A 15,885-nucleotide genomic window follows, 5' to 3' on the forward strand; every position below is an offset into this window, starting at 1 on the left:
GTTTTGGGGTTCCAAGCATTTCGTGTTAATTTCTGTGTCTGCAAAGAGTTTTTTTAGTGATAAGTACACTGAGCTATGCAAATGCAGTATTTCATTCCCACCCTCATTCAATTCCCTACTTTGTGCGGCAGTCTCAGTGTATTCAGCAGGTTGTACGCCAGCAGATGAAACAGATGTTTAGGCCATACTGGAATGGAGCGGCATGCTGCATCAGGACCTGGATATTCCTCTTGACATCTGGATGCTGCTGGGCTGGGAAGCCTGCCTTAGGCCAGGAGGCTGTAGGAGCCTTGTGGCAGTGAACATAGGGTCCTTGCTGCTCTTTAAGCGATTAGTGCACTGAAGCAGCGATAATGCTGAATTATCGCTTGGTTGCATTCTTCTAAGGAATCTTGGGACAAAGGGATAGTCAAGGAGGAGTATTTACAGTAAAGTCATGTTCAGAAAGACAAGACTAATTACCACATATTAAAAAGCTTTCTTTCAACTAATTTAATAGTAAAATTGTTATGACTACTTTAGGAAACTTTTACAAAGCAGTAAACAAATAGCTTACAGAAAAACCTCCCTTTCTCATTTAGAATCATTAAGATGAAAAAAGGACAATTTCAGCTACTTTCCAATTTCATGGTCTGGTCAAATTGTATGGAACAGACAACAAAATGTGACTGAAGACATGTAATTGAAGGTATACTAATGTTCATGCCTACTAGAGACAAAAATGTGAACTTCTAATAGCTGCAGGGAAGAATATTAGGTATGGAAGCTGTCTGACTTATGCATTGATTCTTTCTAGTTTCACTTTATCAAGTTGAAAATTGTGCTGTATGTGCTGCTACAGCCTAAATTGTCTGCTGCAGTTATTTAAATACAATAGACATGGTATATTGCATGGAAATAGGTGTTTAATGTTTTGTGATTACTAGCTGTTGGACAAAATAGCCTTTAGCGTGGATTCTGCGCTGCCCCCCCCCCCCCCCAATAAATTTTCATTGTTAAGATGAATGCGTTTAAATGAGGGCCCTCCCAAACAGATTACAGCTTTTTGGAGAGCATGAGGTAATACTTTGAAGGCGACCAGTTTGTTGCTCTCGTTTAACCTCCAGTATTCTAAAGGGGTTATATTTAATTAACACTGGCTAAAGGCCTGACCTGAGAGGCAACCAAAAGTGATTGAACTGCATTTTCAGATCCAGGCTGTAATCTGTTGGGAGAGGAATAATAATAATAAAAAAAAAATTAGAAAGCACCATTTGCTGAAATTCTTTCTAACTAAGCTGTATTTCAATGGGCCATTTAATGCTCAGATGGACAAAGGTATTACTTCAGTCATTGAATTGTATCAAACCCTTTCTCAGAGGCCCTGTTTAAAAACTCTACAGGAAAAGTGGCTTAGCATCATATTCTCAGCAGACCAACACTCGGTCTGTTTGGAAAGAGGCGGGGGGGGAAGAGTGAAATGAGGTGAGACACAACCGCCAAGTCAGTGAGGATTTTTGCCTCTCCCTCCAGTCAGTGCCTTCACAAGGGAATTGCTCTTCAGAAAGCAAGAGCTCCATATTTGCTACAGAAAGCTTTCAATTATTTTTTTTTTATTATTATTTTTTTTCCCGTAGCTGTTACTCTGTTCCCCCTGGTCAGCTTTTGGTCTGCCCTTTGTTCTTTTCTGACATGGCAGAAATATAGTTTTCTCTCTGGGGGACTTAGGACCAGTACCTACACTTTACAGGGTTAGATTTTTGACTTGGTCACACTGGAAGAAATAGGAAGTCTCTTTTAAATATCACAGACTGACGCTTGTGAGCTGACTAGTTTTTTTATTTCAATAGAGCCAACATTACATCTGTTCTATAGTGATATAAAATACCTAATGTACTGTCTGCACTTTAATTGTATAAAAATTTTAGGGTACATTTTTTAATTCATATTTTATGTGGAGAGTAAACTTTTCTTTCACAATTTTGATGCTGTCTCATTAAAAATTCCCAGCAGCCTCATAGGGTGATGGAGTGACATTGTATCTTGGAAACTTGTCAAGGTGCTGTAAAACTAATAAACCAATGGCTTTACTTCCTAAGGGGAAACAAATACAATATTACAGAGGCAACTGCCAGGTGCCAAAATATATACATTGTCTTAGCTACTTGCAGTGATTGATAATTTATTTGAGCTCTAAGCATTCTTGGCTTTGCCCACAGCTTTACAGTAACCAGGTTGTGAACAGGCAGTTGCTGAGAGATTGTATTTAATTGTCATAATTCAATGAAATCAAAGCCATTTGATTTCTAAGGGGCACGATCTCAGGAACAATGCCTAAATGAGAGTTGCCTGCATTTAGGCAGCAAAGCAGAGTGAGCTGTTTTGATGGCCATTTCTACTTCATTACGTCAAAGCAGGATGAGGTCAAAAGAATGAGAAATACAGTTCGCAAACGAAACAGAAATGATCTTAAGAGCACCTTAATGCACATGTGCCTGAAGGCGAGTTAATTCTTTATTGCACTGGTGCATATAGTTTAGCTCTGTAGCGTTTCTTCAAATTTACATGACTGTAACTGAGAGAGACTTTGGGATTGGATGTCTATGCTGTCAGGCCATGATGATAAACAGCTAGGGATAGGGAAAAGTGAGTGCGTGACTAAGTCTCTAAATGTGGATCTTGCTGCAGGTATCTTCTCATTCCATGTTTTTTGCTTGTTTGTTTTTTGGGGTTTTGTTTGTTTGTTTGTTTGTTTCCCCAGAACATCAGGATGAGCCTTGGGGCCAGAATGTGTTATCTGTAATCCCTTTATTTAAGAATAAGCAATGTTAATATCATTTAAAGAAAAATTAGTCAAATGGTAATTTCATCTTCAGTTTACATTTCCCATTACATTAAAAATTTAAGTAGATATTTTATAGCTGACGATACTTATTCAGGCTCTCCCAATAGAAGCCCATATTATGATGAATAAAACCAAACTTAAAATCACAGTGCAGGAGCCACAGCATGCAAGAATAAGTCAAGGACAAAAAGATCTATCATTTCTTCAGAACACACGCCAATGTGATCATTTAGTCCATTCTTATTTTGAGCAGGACCTATTATATGTGCTGTGGGACTCTCCTCTACCAAGTAATGAAAATTTGCTTCTCCAAAAGATGAGGCAAGAAATGAAAATCTATGAAGAATAGATATGTTTTTGCTAATTATTTTCCCCAGCAGAAGTCTGGGTCTTTGTCACTGACTTATTTAACAGATTCGCTTAACATCTGTCCAGCAGACTGTGGACTTTATTAGCAGACAAGAGACCCACCAGATTTAGAGCCTGCTGGGTGCGTCTTCATCTTCACAGCTGTGGATTAACTCAGACTTTCCAGAAGAGGACAACCATATGGGATAATTGGTGTCATTGGGTAGCTAAAAAAAATATGAAGAAACAAATGTCGTCCAAACACAATTCACTGTTTTTACAGCCACAATTACTAGTCTGTTTAAGAAATAAGAAAGGCAGCATTACACTAAAAAAAGAAAATCTATTCATATCTGTGTGGGAACCTAATCAGGCTCTTGTTTCCAATGACGATGGCTCCACAGTCGCACCAGGTCTGCGACAAGAATGCTCCTTTTGTGTGCCGATAATGTGGAAGCGATAAAATTTCCTATAAGAGACATATGTGTTTACATCATGAGATGTGTTATTTGACAAAACGCTTTGTTCTCTGCATATTTTCCACACAGAGCTTCATGCTGGGTTGTTTTGCTGGAAAGCTTTGATTAGCTAGAATTAGTTGCTGAAGTAAAATAGACACTTTTGTTTTATGAGTCCTCTTGCTGAGCTGTAAATTATAGTAAAACATATAAGGAGTGACAGAAAGAAGTGCTGATTTGAACCTCTGACCCATGATCGGCATAAAAACATAAGATAACTCTTTCAAAGGACTACTGAGAGCCATAAATATTCCATGGTCCACTTAAAGTTAGGCCCTTTTAACAAAATAAAGCTGTTATTTTGCATAAGGGGATCTTGACTCTGCAGTACTACAACAATACAAGCTGCAGTATCTAAAATGTGTAGAGATTGTTTTATTTTTGGTATGGGTTGGCCATTATCCGCAGCAGGGCAGTAGAAGCGATGAGAGTGATTTTTCTTTTTCTGAACCAGTACAATGAATTTGTGGTCAGTAAAAGGAGTTGGAACCAGCAGACACTCAGTGGTGAAATTAGGTATCTGTTACTTTGCAGCTTGAGAGAGAAGCAAAACAGGCATGTGTATGTCCTAAGGAGACAGGAATTGAATGGAATTTAGGGTCACATAAAAATTTCCCTTGACAATATATAGAATAGCAACTGACAGACACTGGAATTACTGGTGTTAATAGTTCAAAAAACCTGAAGTGAATGAATGTGACTAACTGGTAAAATAATTCTTTTAGTTGAGAAAGAAGTCTTTTTCAGTAGATACACACCTGAACATATAGGGAAAAACTGAAGTCTTCTAACTCCGTCTGTGACTACAAAATGTATTATTTGTATTTCCATAAACACAGTTAGTTTGTTTTTGCATATTGGGCTTTAATAAATCTGAAAGCACATTAGCCAGCAAGTGCATAAGTAATCACTGCAACAATCTTTGTTATTATGACATTAGTTATGATAATTCATTAGCTGCCTATTTGTGTTATACCTTAATACCTTTTTGCAAAGGTATTTGGTACATTATTGTAAGAAGTCGAGGCTACTTACACTCTGTAACAATGAGCAGACCCTGCAGTAGGGTGATATTTGTGTGTTTAAAATCAGAATGTTATGTCCACTATGGATACGTTAGGCACGTACAAACAGGGAAAAGAAAGGAATGATGCTGTTAAAAGGAAACCATGTACATATATTGTGACACTTGGATTCTGTAGAGAAAAAGAAGTCATTGCAGTGTATTGTTACTCTTTATCATCTTTCTGAATTAAACACTTTTTCCCTAATTGTTACTCCAACTTCATGTAGCTGTACTTGATTGATGCCATTTCAGATATTCCCATGTAAAGCCAAATTGTTCTCAGTTATTTAGCATAAACCTGTGAGTTAAGTTGATGTTGCATAGTTTTTGGTTCTTAAATAGTAAACTATTATTACCTGTGTGGTGGCACATGTGAAAATGAGAGGAGAGTCTGGCCCACAGTACTAGCAGATCTCTAAAACTCACCTTATTTTGATCTGTTAACATTTTTCTTAGAACAAACTGAGAAAATGCTACCGAGACATCTAAATTTCATCAAAACAAATTTATAAAATACACTGTTTTAACAGGTAGCACCTGCACAAATATATTGTAAAACAAAAGAAAGCGTACACTTTTAGCATAAAATATTCTATTTATTAATTTGAAGGGATCTTGTTTTCATCAGCAAAAGCTTTGATTTTTCCAAGTTTTAGATTTTTAAATTCAAATAAGGGTTGCTTTCATATGTATGCACATTTCCTTTAAAAATTTTATATGCATCTTTCCTTCTCTTTCTCCTCCTCCTTTTCCTTTTGTGTGGAGAGCACTGCTAGGACACAGATGCTGAGCTGTGGAAGGTGTTTTTCTGGTGATGGCATCTGGCTTCTTGGCAGACTCCACAGGCAGTAGCTGTCTTCGAGTTGCCCCTGGGTTTGTCACATGGTTAAGCTGCTGATGAGTTACTTAGGCTGTCTCGTGTTTCTGGATGTCGTTTTCTGTTAACCTACCTCTCACTCTAAGGATCTGCATAAAAATAATCTTAAAACAAAGAGAAAAACAGCCATGTGCTTTTTAAAAAAAAAAAAATATATATATATAAGCCAATAACCCCATTTCTTACCTTGGTGCTACAGTAGAGGTCTCAACTGCAGCGTTAGTCACTGAACATATTTGGTACAAAAGACACATCAATACAAAAAATGACATTTATATACAAAAACAGGAAGGAATAAGCACAATTAACGTTACTTTAGAAACAGTTCTTGCACTTAGATTAAGATGTGTGTGAAATATTTGAGTAGGATATTTATGCTTCTGCACTGCTTTTTGAAAAGGTTACCTTGCCTGAACTGCTGAAGGCTATACCAGTGACATCAGGCTCAGGTCAGCACTTAACCTTTATTTCCATAGTTATTATCTATGACACCCAGAACATGGGTTTGAGCACTAATCCATTCTTCCTCCAAACAGAAGAAAAATTTTTTCAAACAGAGACTCTGTTTCCTTTAATTTGTTTGACGTCAAGCTTATTTTAAGCACCTCTGCACCAATAATAAAAAATAAGTAGTCCCACTGAAGGTGGGATTTTTTGTTTTGGGTAGCTTCTTTTCAGAAATGCTCACTGGAAGTAATAAAGAAGCTGCTGGTTTTGGTGAGCTTGTAAAAACCTTTTGTGATCAGACAGTTCTAAGTATTATTATTGCATGTTATATGCTGGAAAGGAAAAATCTGGAATTATAGCTTTGCAACACTACGTACTAAATATACCGTGGAAAAAAATAACTGCATTACCTCTTGTAGTGTAGGATTTCAACAGCACTTGCAGTCACTCCTTAGAGTTTTTCATCTTTAGAAACCAAATTACTCATTGTCTAAATAGCTGAACTTTCATCTCTATAAATAAGATATTTCAGCTTTGCACAATTCATTTAAAATGCTGACAAATAACGATTCTCACTTGATTCTCAGTAGTTTTATTGTTCAGTTTCATTTACTGTAGCAAATGTATTTGTTGAAGATGTAATACAGGACTTGCATTTTTAGTAATGGAAAACTTTAGATTTAATCAGGGTCCATAAAATTTAGCATTTGTTTCTGAGAAAAAAAATATAAAATTCTAGCACCTTTGGAGAAATAACGTACAAATACAGAAAAAGGAGAATGTCTTTCATTTTGGTCATAAATCTTTTAGTAAAACAAAATAGAAGGGTAAATGTTTTTAGAACAGATCCCTTCTTTCTCCTTGGAACAAGCCTCCTTCTACTGAATTTCTTTTGGGGGCATCTTCCAAGTACACCTATTGCAATTCATTGTGCTAGGCCAGCCCTCATCACCTGTGCTTTGATTATCTGCTATGCTGACTATTGCAACCACTCTCTCTCTTATCTCCGTATTTCACATATGGCTTTGCTATAGTTTCGTCAGAATTTTGATGCAAAGAATAGCAACTGAATTATATCCCCACTGCTGTGACCAAATTCTCCCTCATGAAAGCAGTCTGTTGAAATGTCTAGCTCTTGCCTTTTTGTTCTCATATACACAAGTGCAACTGCTCTCTTCATTTCCTCCCTGGGCTCACATATCTAAAGAAACTGCCTCTCTCCTGTGCAGCAGTTGATCGCTTTCTCTTATTGAAATATCTTCTCTAAATGAACTTTTTCCATTAGGCCTGTCATTGACAAACCATTGGTAAGAAGGTTATGATTATCATAATTCTGTGTTACGTGGTAAAGCAGCCTGTCACAAAGTTCACAAGTTGTTATCAGTGAAAATCTCCCTTAACTGTGTTGATTTAAGGCCCATTCTATTTTCCTCACAATGTGTTACTTCTGTAACATTCAATTCTCAAAATTCTTCACCTTTATTCATTTGTTGAGACACAGATGCTGCAGCCTAAGAGGTAAGTATCAGTATTCCTGCTGTTAAAAAAAAAAGGAAACATCTGGTGCCTAGAAAGCTTTGCTCTGTGCTCATTTGCTGTACTCAGTGTCATTCAACAGAGCATGTGCGTAGGAATATCACAGGCCTATGTGCAAGTGAAAAGTCATACAGGAAAGGAACCTGAGCTAATGAAAGAGTTTTGATTATTGAAAGCTACTTGAAAAAACTAGTTGAAAAACTATTGAAAAAATGTTGAAAACTATGAGAGGGATATGTAAGCCTAAGGCCTTTGTCTTCTGGCAAGGCATGAATCAACACTGGCAGCGAAGGCAGTTATCCTTCTGTATCACGAAAATATCTTGCAAAGGCATTGTGAAACTTAGATGGCATTAAGAAAGGTTTTAACGTTTGGATCAGTCAAGATGCTCTATTATTAGTTCATAGGTTTTTTGACAAATTTTAGATTGTGGATGATACTTTTTGTAAAAAGAGCATAATGGAAATAATTCATCAAATACCATAGGCAATTTCTGAAGCAGAAAATACCACCACCACCCCTGGATTATTGTTTTTGTTAGTTTTTAATTTCTTCTTGTATGGTAGCTCTAAGCTAGAGCAAAAGCTTAGTATGAATTCTGCTGTTTCCAGATAAAAAAATCAGTAGGTACTTGTGCTGTGCTGTACACATGCTGAGTACAGCACTTTCCCACTCCTCTGTAATTTTTTTAGGTAGATGAACATCATTCAGACTCATAGTGACCTCCAACTTTCATAAATTCCCCTCAGATTTTTAGTTGATTACAGCCAGAACAGAGTTTCAGTGACAAGTGCTTAAGTCCGTAAGCCTGTAAGTTCAGAGGTGCCTAAATGTGAGACTTGCCATTGCCATAAGTGAGACTTGCGGCATTTCAAAATCCTACTCTTCAGTGTTAGATAACAACATTACAAGAAACCTGGTTCTGAAAACTGTAAAACTACATCCATGCTCACGTATCTTAAGTGAGCTGGTTTTCAAAATTGTTAACTATACAGGAGGAGCACTCGCTAACTCAAAATCAGCACTACTTATATTTAGATGCTGCGAACTGGACTCTAAGAATCTAATTTAGTGACCTTTTAAAAAAATAAAAACCAGGCTGTACATTTTTAAGGCTTCTTAAAAAAATCATGAATACTTGATGGTTTTGAATGTCTAATTTGTAATCAAGAGCCTTCTGAGCCAATGGTTGTCATAAGGGTTATGAAATGCTCCTCTTTTTATGTGCTAGACATACATTAAAAAGAAGATATGTTTCATTGTTCAAGGTAGGTTAATTTTTTTAGTCACTACTCAATAATAGGTAGGTTAGATTTTCAATTGAAAAAATCCATTGAAACTTTTGCTCTTGAGCATTAAAAGCTAGCAATCAACATTCATTCAATATTTGGGTTTTTCCCCCCTCCTTAATCTTGCAAATAAAAGCCTCACAACCTGACCATCTCAATGTGAGGTCCTAAATTGCCGTTTCAAGCCACAACAGTGGTATTTGCAAAAGTATCCATTTTTGGGGGGCTTGCACATATGTTTCCAGACTGGCTAGCTCCCCATGCAAACTGGTATTTAAAAGAAGTTATACAGCCTCCCAGTCCACATGGCTGTGTTGCTAGCAGTAGTGTGAATTCTTGCAAGATTTGCACTCATTTGTAGAACAGCTTTGTTTTAAAGTCTAAGCAAACCAGAAAGCTAATTGCTGTTACTTATTTTACATTTGCTTTTATGGTGTAAAACAGATTTATAGAAATGCCAGGCTAAAGCCAGTACTATGACCTTGGAGTAACACAGTGATGAATTATACACACACACATATATATAAATGACAAAATTTCTTTTACTCTCTGTCTCCCTTTAGACACATTTATTCCTCATGCTGCTTGCAGTACAGCCAATACAGCCCTCAACAAACCGGGAGGGGAGTGGTGTATAATTCTAATTTTATTCTGCTTTTAATGTTTGTGTTTCTGAAATCAAACAGTTTCCTAGACAGTCACTATAACAGCCCACTTTTCTTGTTGTGGCGACCCTTAAAGTGCTGTGTACGCTTCAGTTGCCAGTCCTGCTGGGACTCAAGTACCAGGTCCCTGATGAGCCCTCTGACCAGTGTCACGCCTCTCTCTCTTCACGTTGATCTTGAGGTATCCGGTGAAGAAACAGCTACACCGTGGGCTGCAGCTTTTAGAGACGATAAAGACACCCTTGCTTACCTGTCATGGCTAACTGGGCTACAAGCTCCATTTGCCGTGCATGCCCCGTGTTGGTGCCCCGGTGCTGGCAGCGGGGGGGCTGCGGGGCGGCCGCTGTGAGGAGAGGCGGCCGGGGGCTGCCCCGTGCTGGACCCAGCCGGTTCCAGCCGGTTCCTCAACGGCCCCACCACAGGGCACCGCCCAGCCCGACAGCCAAGATGGTGGCACCTCTGGGAAAACGTTCTCCAGAAAGGGCAAAATGCCACACAGGCAGCGAGGAGTGAGGGACAGAGTGTGAGGAACAGCCCTGCCGGCAGCCAGGCCGGGTGCGGGAAGAGGTGGAGGAGTCAGCAATGAAGGAGTGAAGCTGAGCCTGGGAAAATGGCAGGGATGGGGGATTTTAGTTTTCGTCTGTGTTTCTCCCCATCCGACTCTATTGTAATTGGCAATAAATTAAATGAAATTTCCCCAAGCCAAGTCTGGTTTGCCCATGATGGTAACTGGTAAGTGATCTCCCTGTCTTTATTCGACCCATGAGCTTTTCCATCTTATGTTGTGCCCCATCCTGTTGAGGAAGGGGGAGGCAGAGAGTGGCTAGCTGGGTGGCTGGCAGCCAGCCTGGGTCTACCCACCACACTATGCTGCTTACCACCATTGACTATTGACTTTTATCCTCTAAGAAAGACTGAATGTTGTAGAAAGAATAACTCAGAACCCACCTTTTTTGCCCTGATGGCTTACCTGAGAAGGGAGAAAGAAATTCTTTTGAACTTTAGTTGGTAAACCTGGATTTGTTTTTACATAGAATTCCTGTCCTGCTCTTGAAAAGTGCAATACACACTACTTTAAGTACTAAAGTTTTAGTTTACTTTTAGTAAAATCTAATTCATCTCCCCAGATAGTGGAATTAGATGTCAAATAGGTTCCTAATTTAAAAAAAAAGGAAAAGTATTTTAATAGACAAAGTACAGAACACTGAGAAAGCCATTATAATCTTTGGATTTTGTCTTTAAATTGTATTCAAGTTTATTGTATCGTCTCTGTCATGGTACAGTGCCTGATTATTTCTGAGCCGAAAACATGCAGGCTTTCAGAAGTTCGTGAAATGTGCTTCTTACTCTCATGTAAGCAGAGCATCCTATTAAGCAAGCATAGATTGACCTGAAGAATATGCTAAAAGGGATAAGATCCCAGTATTGGGATGGGGGAAAAAAAAAAATCCCACTTACTGTTATATACAGTACTTCATTTTCATTCTCCAGGACATCACCAAAAGCTGGCAATTTTTTCTATTTTCAATATTTCTAGTGCAGGAAAAAGTAGTACCTTAGCCAAAACATTTAAACACCATTGATTTCAACATGTTAATCTGTGATCCTTTTGTAGCCTCTGTGTGGTATTGAAAAGGGGTGACAGGAAACAAACAAACAAACAAGAGTTTTCCTTTGTCATCCAGAGTTCTGACCCTGCCCTTCCTTCACGTGTTTGTCTAGCCACTGAGTCACTGAGCTTACAGTATTGTGTAACTTTCATTTCTGTGGAGGCTTGTTATATTAGAAAAATTGTTCCAAAGAAAGCAACAATTATGACATAAGCACATCTGGTTCTTGCAAATTATTCTGTATTAAGCTTTCATTTAATTACATGTGCTGAAAGGTCTGCTTTTGATTACTGTAATTTTTTTTATTTGTCCATCTGAATGATAGTAATGTTGGAAATTACATACAAACCACCTGGCTTTTTTCTCACTAATAAGGCAAAGTTTATATAGATTTATGTGTAGAAGAGGGATTAGGATCTTCCCTGTTTATGGTAGAAGAATTATTGCTGGTGCTAATTCAAGGTGAGGGTTTAAATTTGGTCACTAGAAGGAAATTAAGCCTATTTGGTTTTGTTCAGTAAACACTTTAGATTGGTAGGAATAGTTTATTTTAATATACAAGTCTTTTATTATGTTTCAGTTAAACTTTTTTAAAAGTTCCATGAGAGTGTTTTTGTATTTTCATCACTATTTACAGGAATTTTTGAGGCCTACATTCCTTATTAGCATTTATAGAAATTATAACTATCATTGTACACCGAGATGGAGAAGTACCCTGTTGCAAATTTTAACTTCCATTGCTGTCTAGAGAAGATGCAGCATTGCCTTTTGGCAGCAAACAATTCCCATGTCAGCTCCCAGTAGAGGTTCTGGAGTTGGTGGGCAATATCTGGGTAAGAACAGAAAGGACCTGAAGCATTGTTGTTTCTGACAGGGGTTTACATCTCCTTTTCATAAACAGCCTTGTAAGTTTGTTTCTAATATCCAAGGACAGTATAACCTTCTGCTCATTACCATGACTGTCATTAGCAAGAAGGAAAAAAAAAATATCAGCTAAAAGTCAAATTAAGAAAAAAATATTGGTGTGTGGGAGTTTTCCAGTCTTTATTTTTTTTCTCTTTTTGAAAATAACAAGACAGGAAAAGCCACAAACAAGAAAGTGCTGAAAAAAAATCTATATTTCCTTTAAGAGAAGAAAAAGCAGAGCAATAAAAACTATGTACATTTACAGCTTCTTTTTTTAGGAATTTTGCAGGAATATATTGTATATCTTCTTGTCTTCCAGCAACTGTATGCAGCTCAGCTGGCAAGCATGCAAGTTTCTCCTGGAGCCAAAATGCCATCTACTCCACAGCCACCAAATACGACAGGGGCACTCTCACCCACTGGAATGAAAAACGAGAAGAGAGGGACCAGCCCGGTAACTCAAGTTAAGGTATTTTTCAGAAAAGAAAAAAGTCGGTGTCTAAAAAGGGCAGTGAAATTAAATGGTCTATTTAATTGTTTTATGGTTGGAAGTTGAAACACATGAAATTTCTTCAATATTCAAATAAAATGTTCACGTTTAGTGCTGTATTATCAGTATAGAGAAGGGAAGAGAAAGCATTCACTTCTTGCTTCCAAAAATACCAGGTGTCCCTCTTCCTACCACATGCAGCACAACAGATTCATCAGTAAAATGTGATATTTTCAAGATTTCAGTTTGTAATCTAGTAATGTGCATAAATGGCATCCATTTCATGAATTGTTTCACATTGAACTTTTGAGTATCTTAAAATACAGTGCTAGCTTACATTGTTAGGGCAAGAGAGAGACAGTAGATCTTTTAATTATTTTACAAATCTCTAGCTGTACTTATTCTACAATTTTGGAAAAAGCCTCACATAAAAATAAGATGTAAGTCAGGACCTGGGGGAAAACATTGTGTCACTGCAGATTGATTTGACTTTTGCTGATTTCACACAGCTGCTGACAACCGGGCTGCTCCTTGTTGGTTTTTTGCCATTGCTGAATGCTTGTGCCTGCTTATTCTCACTTGCTTGGAACCAGGCAGCTACAACATGGCATTTGCCAGCAGCTTGAAATGAACATCATGCACCCCTTGAAATCTGTGGTGCAGCTAGTACCTTTGGGTGGAACTGGCTGGCTTTTATTACTGTGTTCTCCTGTGGTTGTTCTGAGTTTCATGAGACCAAATATGCTCAGAAACAATTTACTTCAAACTGTAAAAAAACACCAACATTCAGATGTTTTACTAATTTGAATGATAGCGCTATAAATGCAGAACTATTAAAATAGATCTAAAGAAGGCATATAGTGACTCTGGGGAGAGAGAGAGAGAGTATGTGTTTCTTTGCTAGCTGCTAACACCATACAGGCACACAGTCCTTAGCCTCAAATCAGCCTGGGAAGATTTTACTCACTTGAGGTGAGGGTTTCTTTTTTTTTTAATTTTTTGACATGAGAGTAAAATATCATTTGTTTTTTCATTATCATCAATCATCACGGTAAAGTGTGGGTGAGTAGATATTTCTGCCTGGGCTGATAAATTTCCATGACACTTTTTTGCTAGGCTGAGAGTACTAATAAATAAAAACTATTCCATTATGGCCAGATCTAACATTTATTTAGCAAAGCGTTCACTTTACTTAACTGTAGATGTGTATTAGTCTAATATTTTACCCCTTGTAATCCAATGCCAGGCTTGAGAGCAGTCAGTGAAATTTAGCACATATGCAGAGTTTGTTATGGTCAATACAGAAGCCACCAAAAGCAAAGCCCAACTGTTTCAGCAAAGTTACCATAGTATAGTGATACCTAACACCAGTGATTTATGGTATTGAGAATATACTACTGACTACTTTAATGTGAAAAAGTAATTTCATAAGTGAGTGAGCCAAATGGATCTACACCAAACCAAACCTTTACTATATGAGTAAAATTTTCCCTGGTTAAATTCAAGCACATATCTCCTTGAACCAAGGCCAATACCATTCCAGCTTTGTGGCCAGCTGAGTCCTATTACAGAATTGACCACATGCAAATTCTTGGGGGTTTCCCTACATAATTTAACATGAATGGACTGAAGTATATGTTAATAAAAAAGACCCCTTCTTCTTATTTTTATTAAGCCCACTACTGCATTGAAAATATTAAAGATAAACTACAAGTGCTTTGTGTGGACAAATTCTAACGGCTAATGAAGAAATTAATTATTACTATAAAAGCAGTACCTATATGCTGTCTGTGTGAATTGTTACCTGTATAAGACATGACAGTTTTGATGGCCATGCATTGCTTAGCAAATCCTCTATATTTTCTCTGTTTTTAAACAGTTGTTTGTATAAACTACATGCATTATTTATAGAACTAATGGAATTCTTTTCCAGGAATCAGATCTTACAAAACGTAATGATTTTTCTTTTAAGTCAGTGACCAGAATGTTTTCCAGCTTTTTGGTTGCCTCGCATAAATAAGAATGCTGTCTATGAAGTACAAACAAACGGGTTCTGGCAGTGTTTAGAGTTTTTTTCACATGATCATATCAGTACTAGGCAGAAAATTATTTAGAAATTGAACGTGGTAGCGTAGATTCGTATGTATACGTGCTCACAGTACCTAGTCTGGCAAACTTTATAGTCTGAAAGGGGCTCTGAACTCTCACAGAAATTTATTGAAGCCACTTTTTATCTGTGCAATGAAACATCTTGCATGTAAACATGGCCACAAAGCACAAGAATGGACTATGTCCCTTATACCTTTGTGTTTCTGCTTTCACCTGGACTCTGAAGAGGTGTGAACATTTGTGCACCCTGCAAGGTCAGGAAGAATAAAAATGTCATGCAGTTTTATGGAAACAGTTTAAAACTGGAGATACAATGGCATTATAAATACCTGTTTGTTATATTTTCCTGTTTAATGCATTGTGTATGATCAGATGTACTTTGCTAAATCACTGCTTGACAGTAAGGAGAATGGAAAAGATGAGATAATGTAGTGTTTTATTGTATTCTGGCATATATTTCTAAGCTTTGAAGTGATCAGTGCTGTGTTTTAAAATATGGACGATATTCTGTTATATCCAGCATAATTCTGCTTTGGGCATATTTTAAATGAGCGATCTGTCTTACTGGGCTCTTTAATTACAGAAGATCACTGTTTCACAATTTTCCAAATGCTCTGTCTTGCTTAACATGTTATGCAAAAGGAACAAGCTCAAAGAATGGGAAGAAGGTTACATTGTGAATATCTAACCTGATCAAAGAAATTAATTGCTTGAATGAGCCTTCTTCCAAAAGTTAAGATATTTCTTAGACAGACTTATTCTCCTATAGCACTGAAATAAGATATATGCCAGAGAGAATTTCTTCCATAATTGCATATGAAAAGTATCAAAAGATACAAAAGTGCTGCTACTAGATTTACATATCCTTAAAAAATATGCCTTGTCTTCATGCAAATAAACATGTGGATACACTAAAGGTTGAATGCAGCAAAAATAATTACAGAATACAGAAATAATTACAGAAGTATCAAACAAGAAGCAGAATAACATTTATGTGAAAAAAAATCTTGATTTTTACATAAATCTGTCAAAAATACATGGCATTTGAATAACAAAATATTGTAAAATACACAAAATTAAATAGTAGAAAATAAAATATATTTTGAAATGCATATAGTACACATTCATTACCATAGTAAGTCAAGGAATTTGAATTCAGTGAAATTCTTATCTTCTATTATGGGGGAACAGCATAGATTA

The 15,885-nt window shown here is 37.2% G+C and overlaps 1 protein-coding gene across 8 annotated transcripts in view; it reads left to right on the plus strand.

Moving 5' to 3' along the window:
• Positions 1-15,885, plus strand: part of SOX6 (SRY-box transcription factor 6) — a 382,363-nt gene that overhangs the window by 300,595 nt on the left and 65,883 nt on the right. For all 8 annotated transcript variants that reach the window (XM_069803757.1, XM_069803759.1, XM_069803760.1 and 5 more), the window contains one exon: positions 12,406-12,555. In XM_069803757.1, coding sequence (XP_069659858.1) covers positions 12,406-12,555 — 150 coding nt within the window. The remainder of the gene's footprint in view (positions 1-12,405; positions 12,556-15,885) is intronic.

This window comes from Haliaeetus albicilla, chromosome 16 (assembly GCF_947461875.1).
Source record: "Haliaeetus albicilla chromosome 16, bHalAlb1.1, whole genome shotgun sequence".
Taxonomy (NCBI): domain Eukaryota; kingdom Metazoa; phylum Chordata; class Aves; order Accipitriformes; family Accipitridae; genus Haliaeetus; species Haliaeetus albicilla.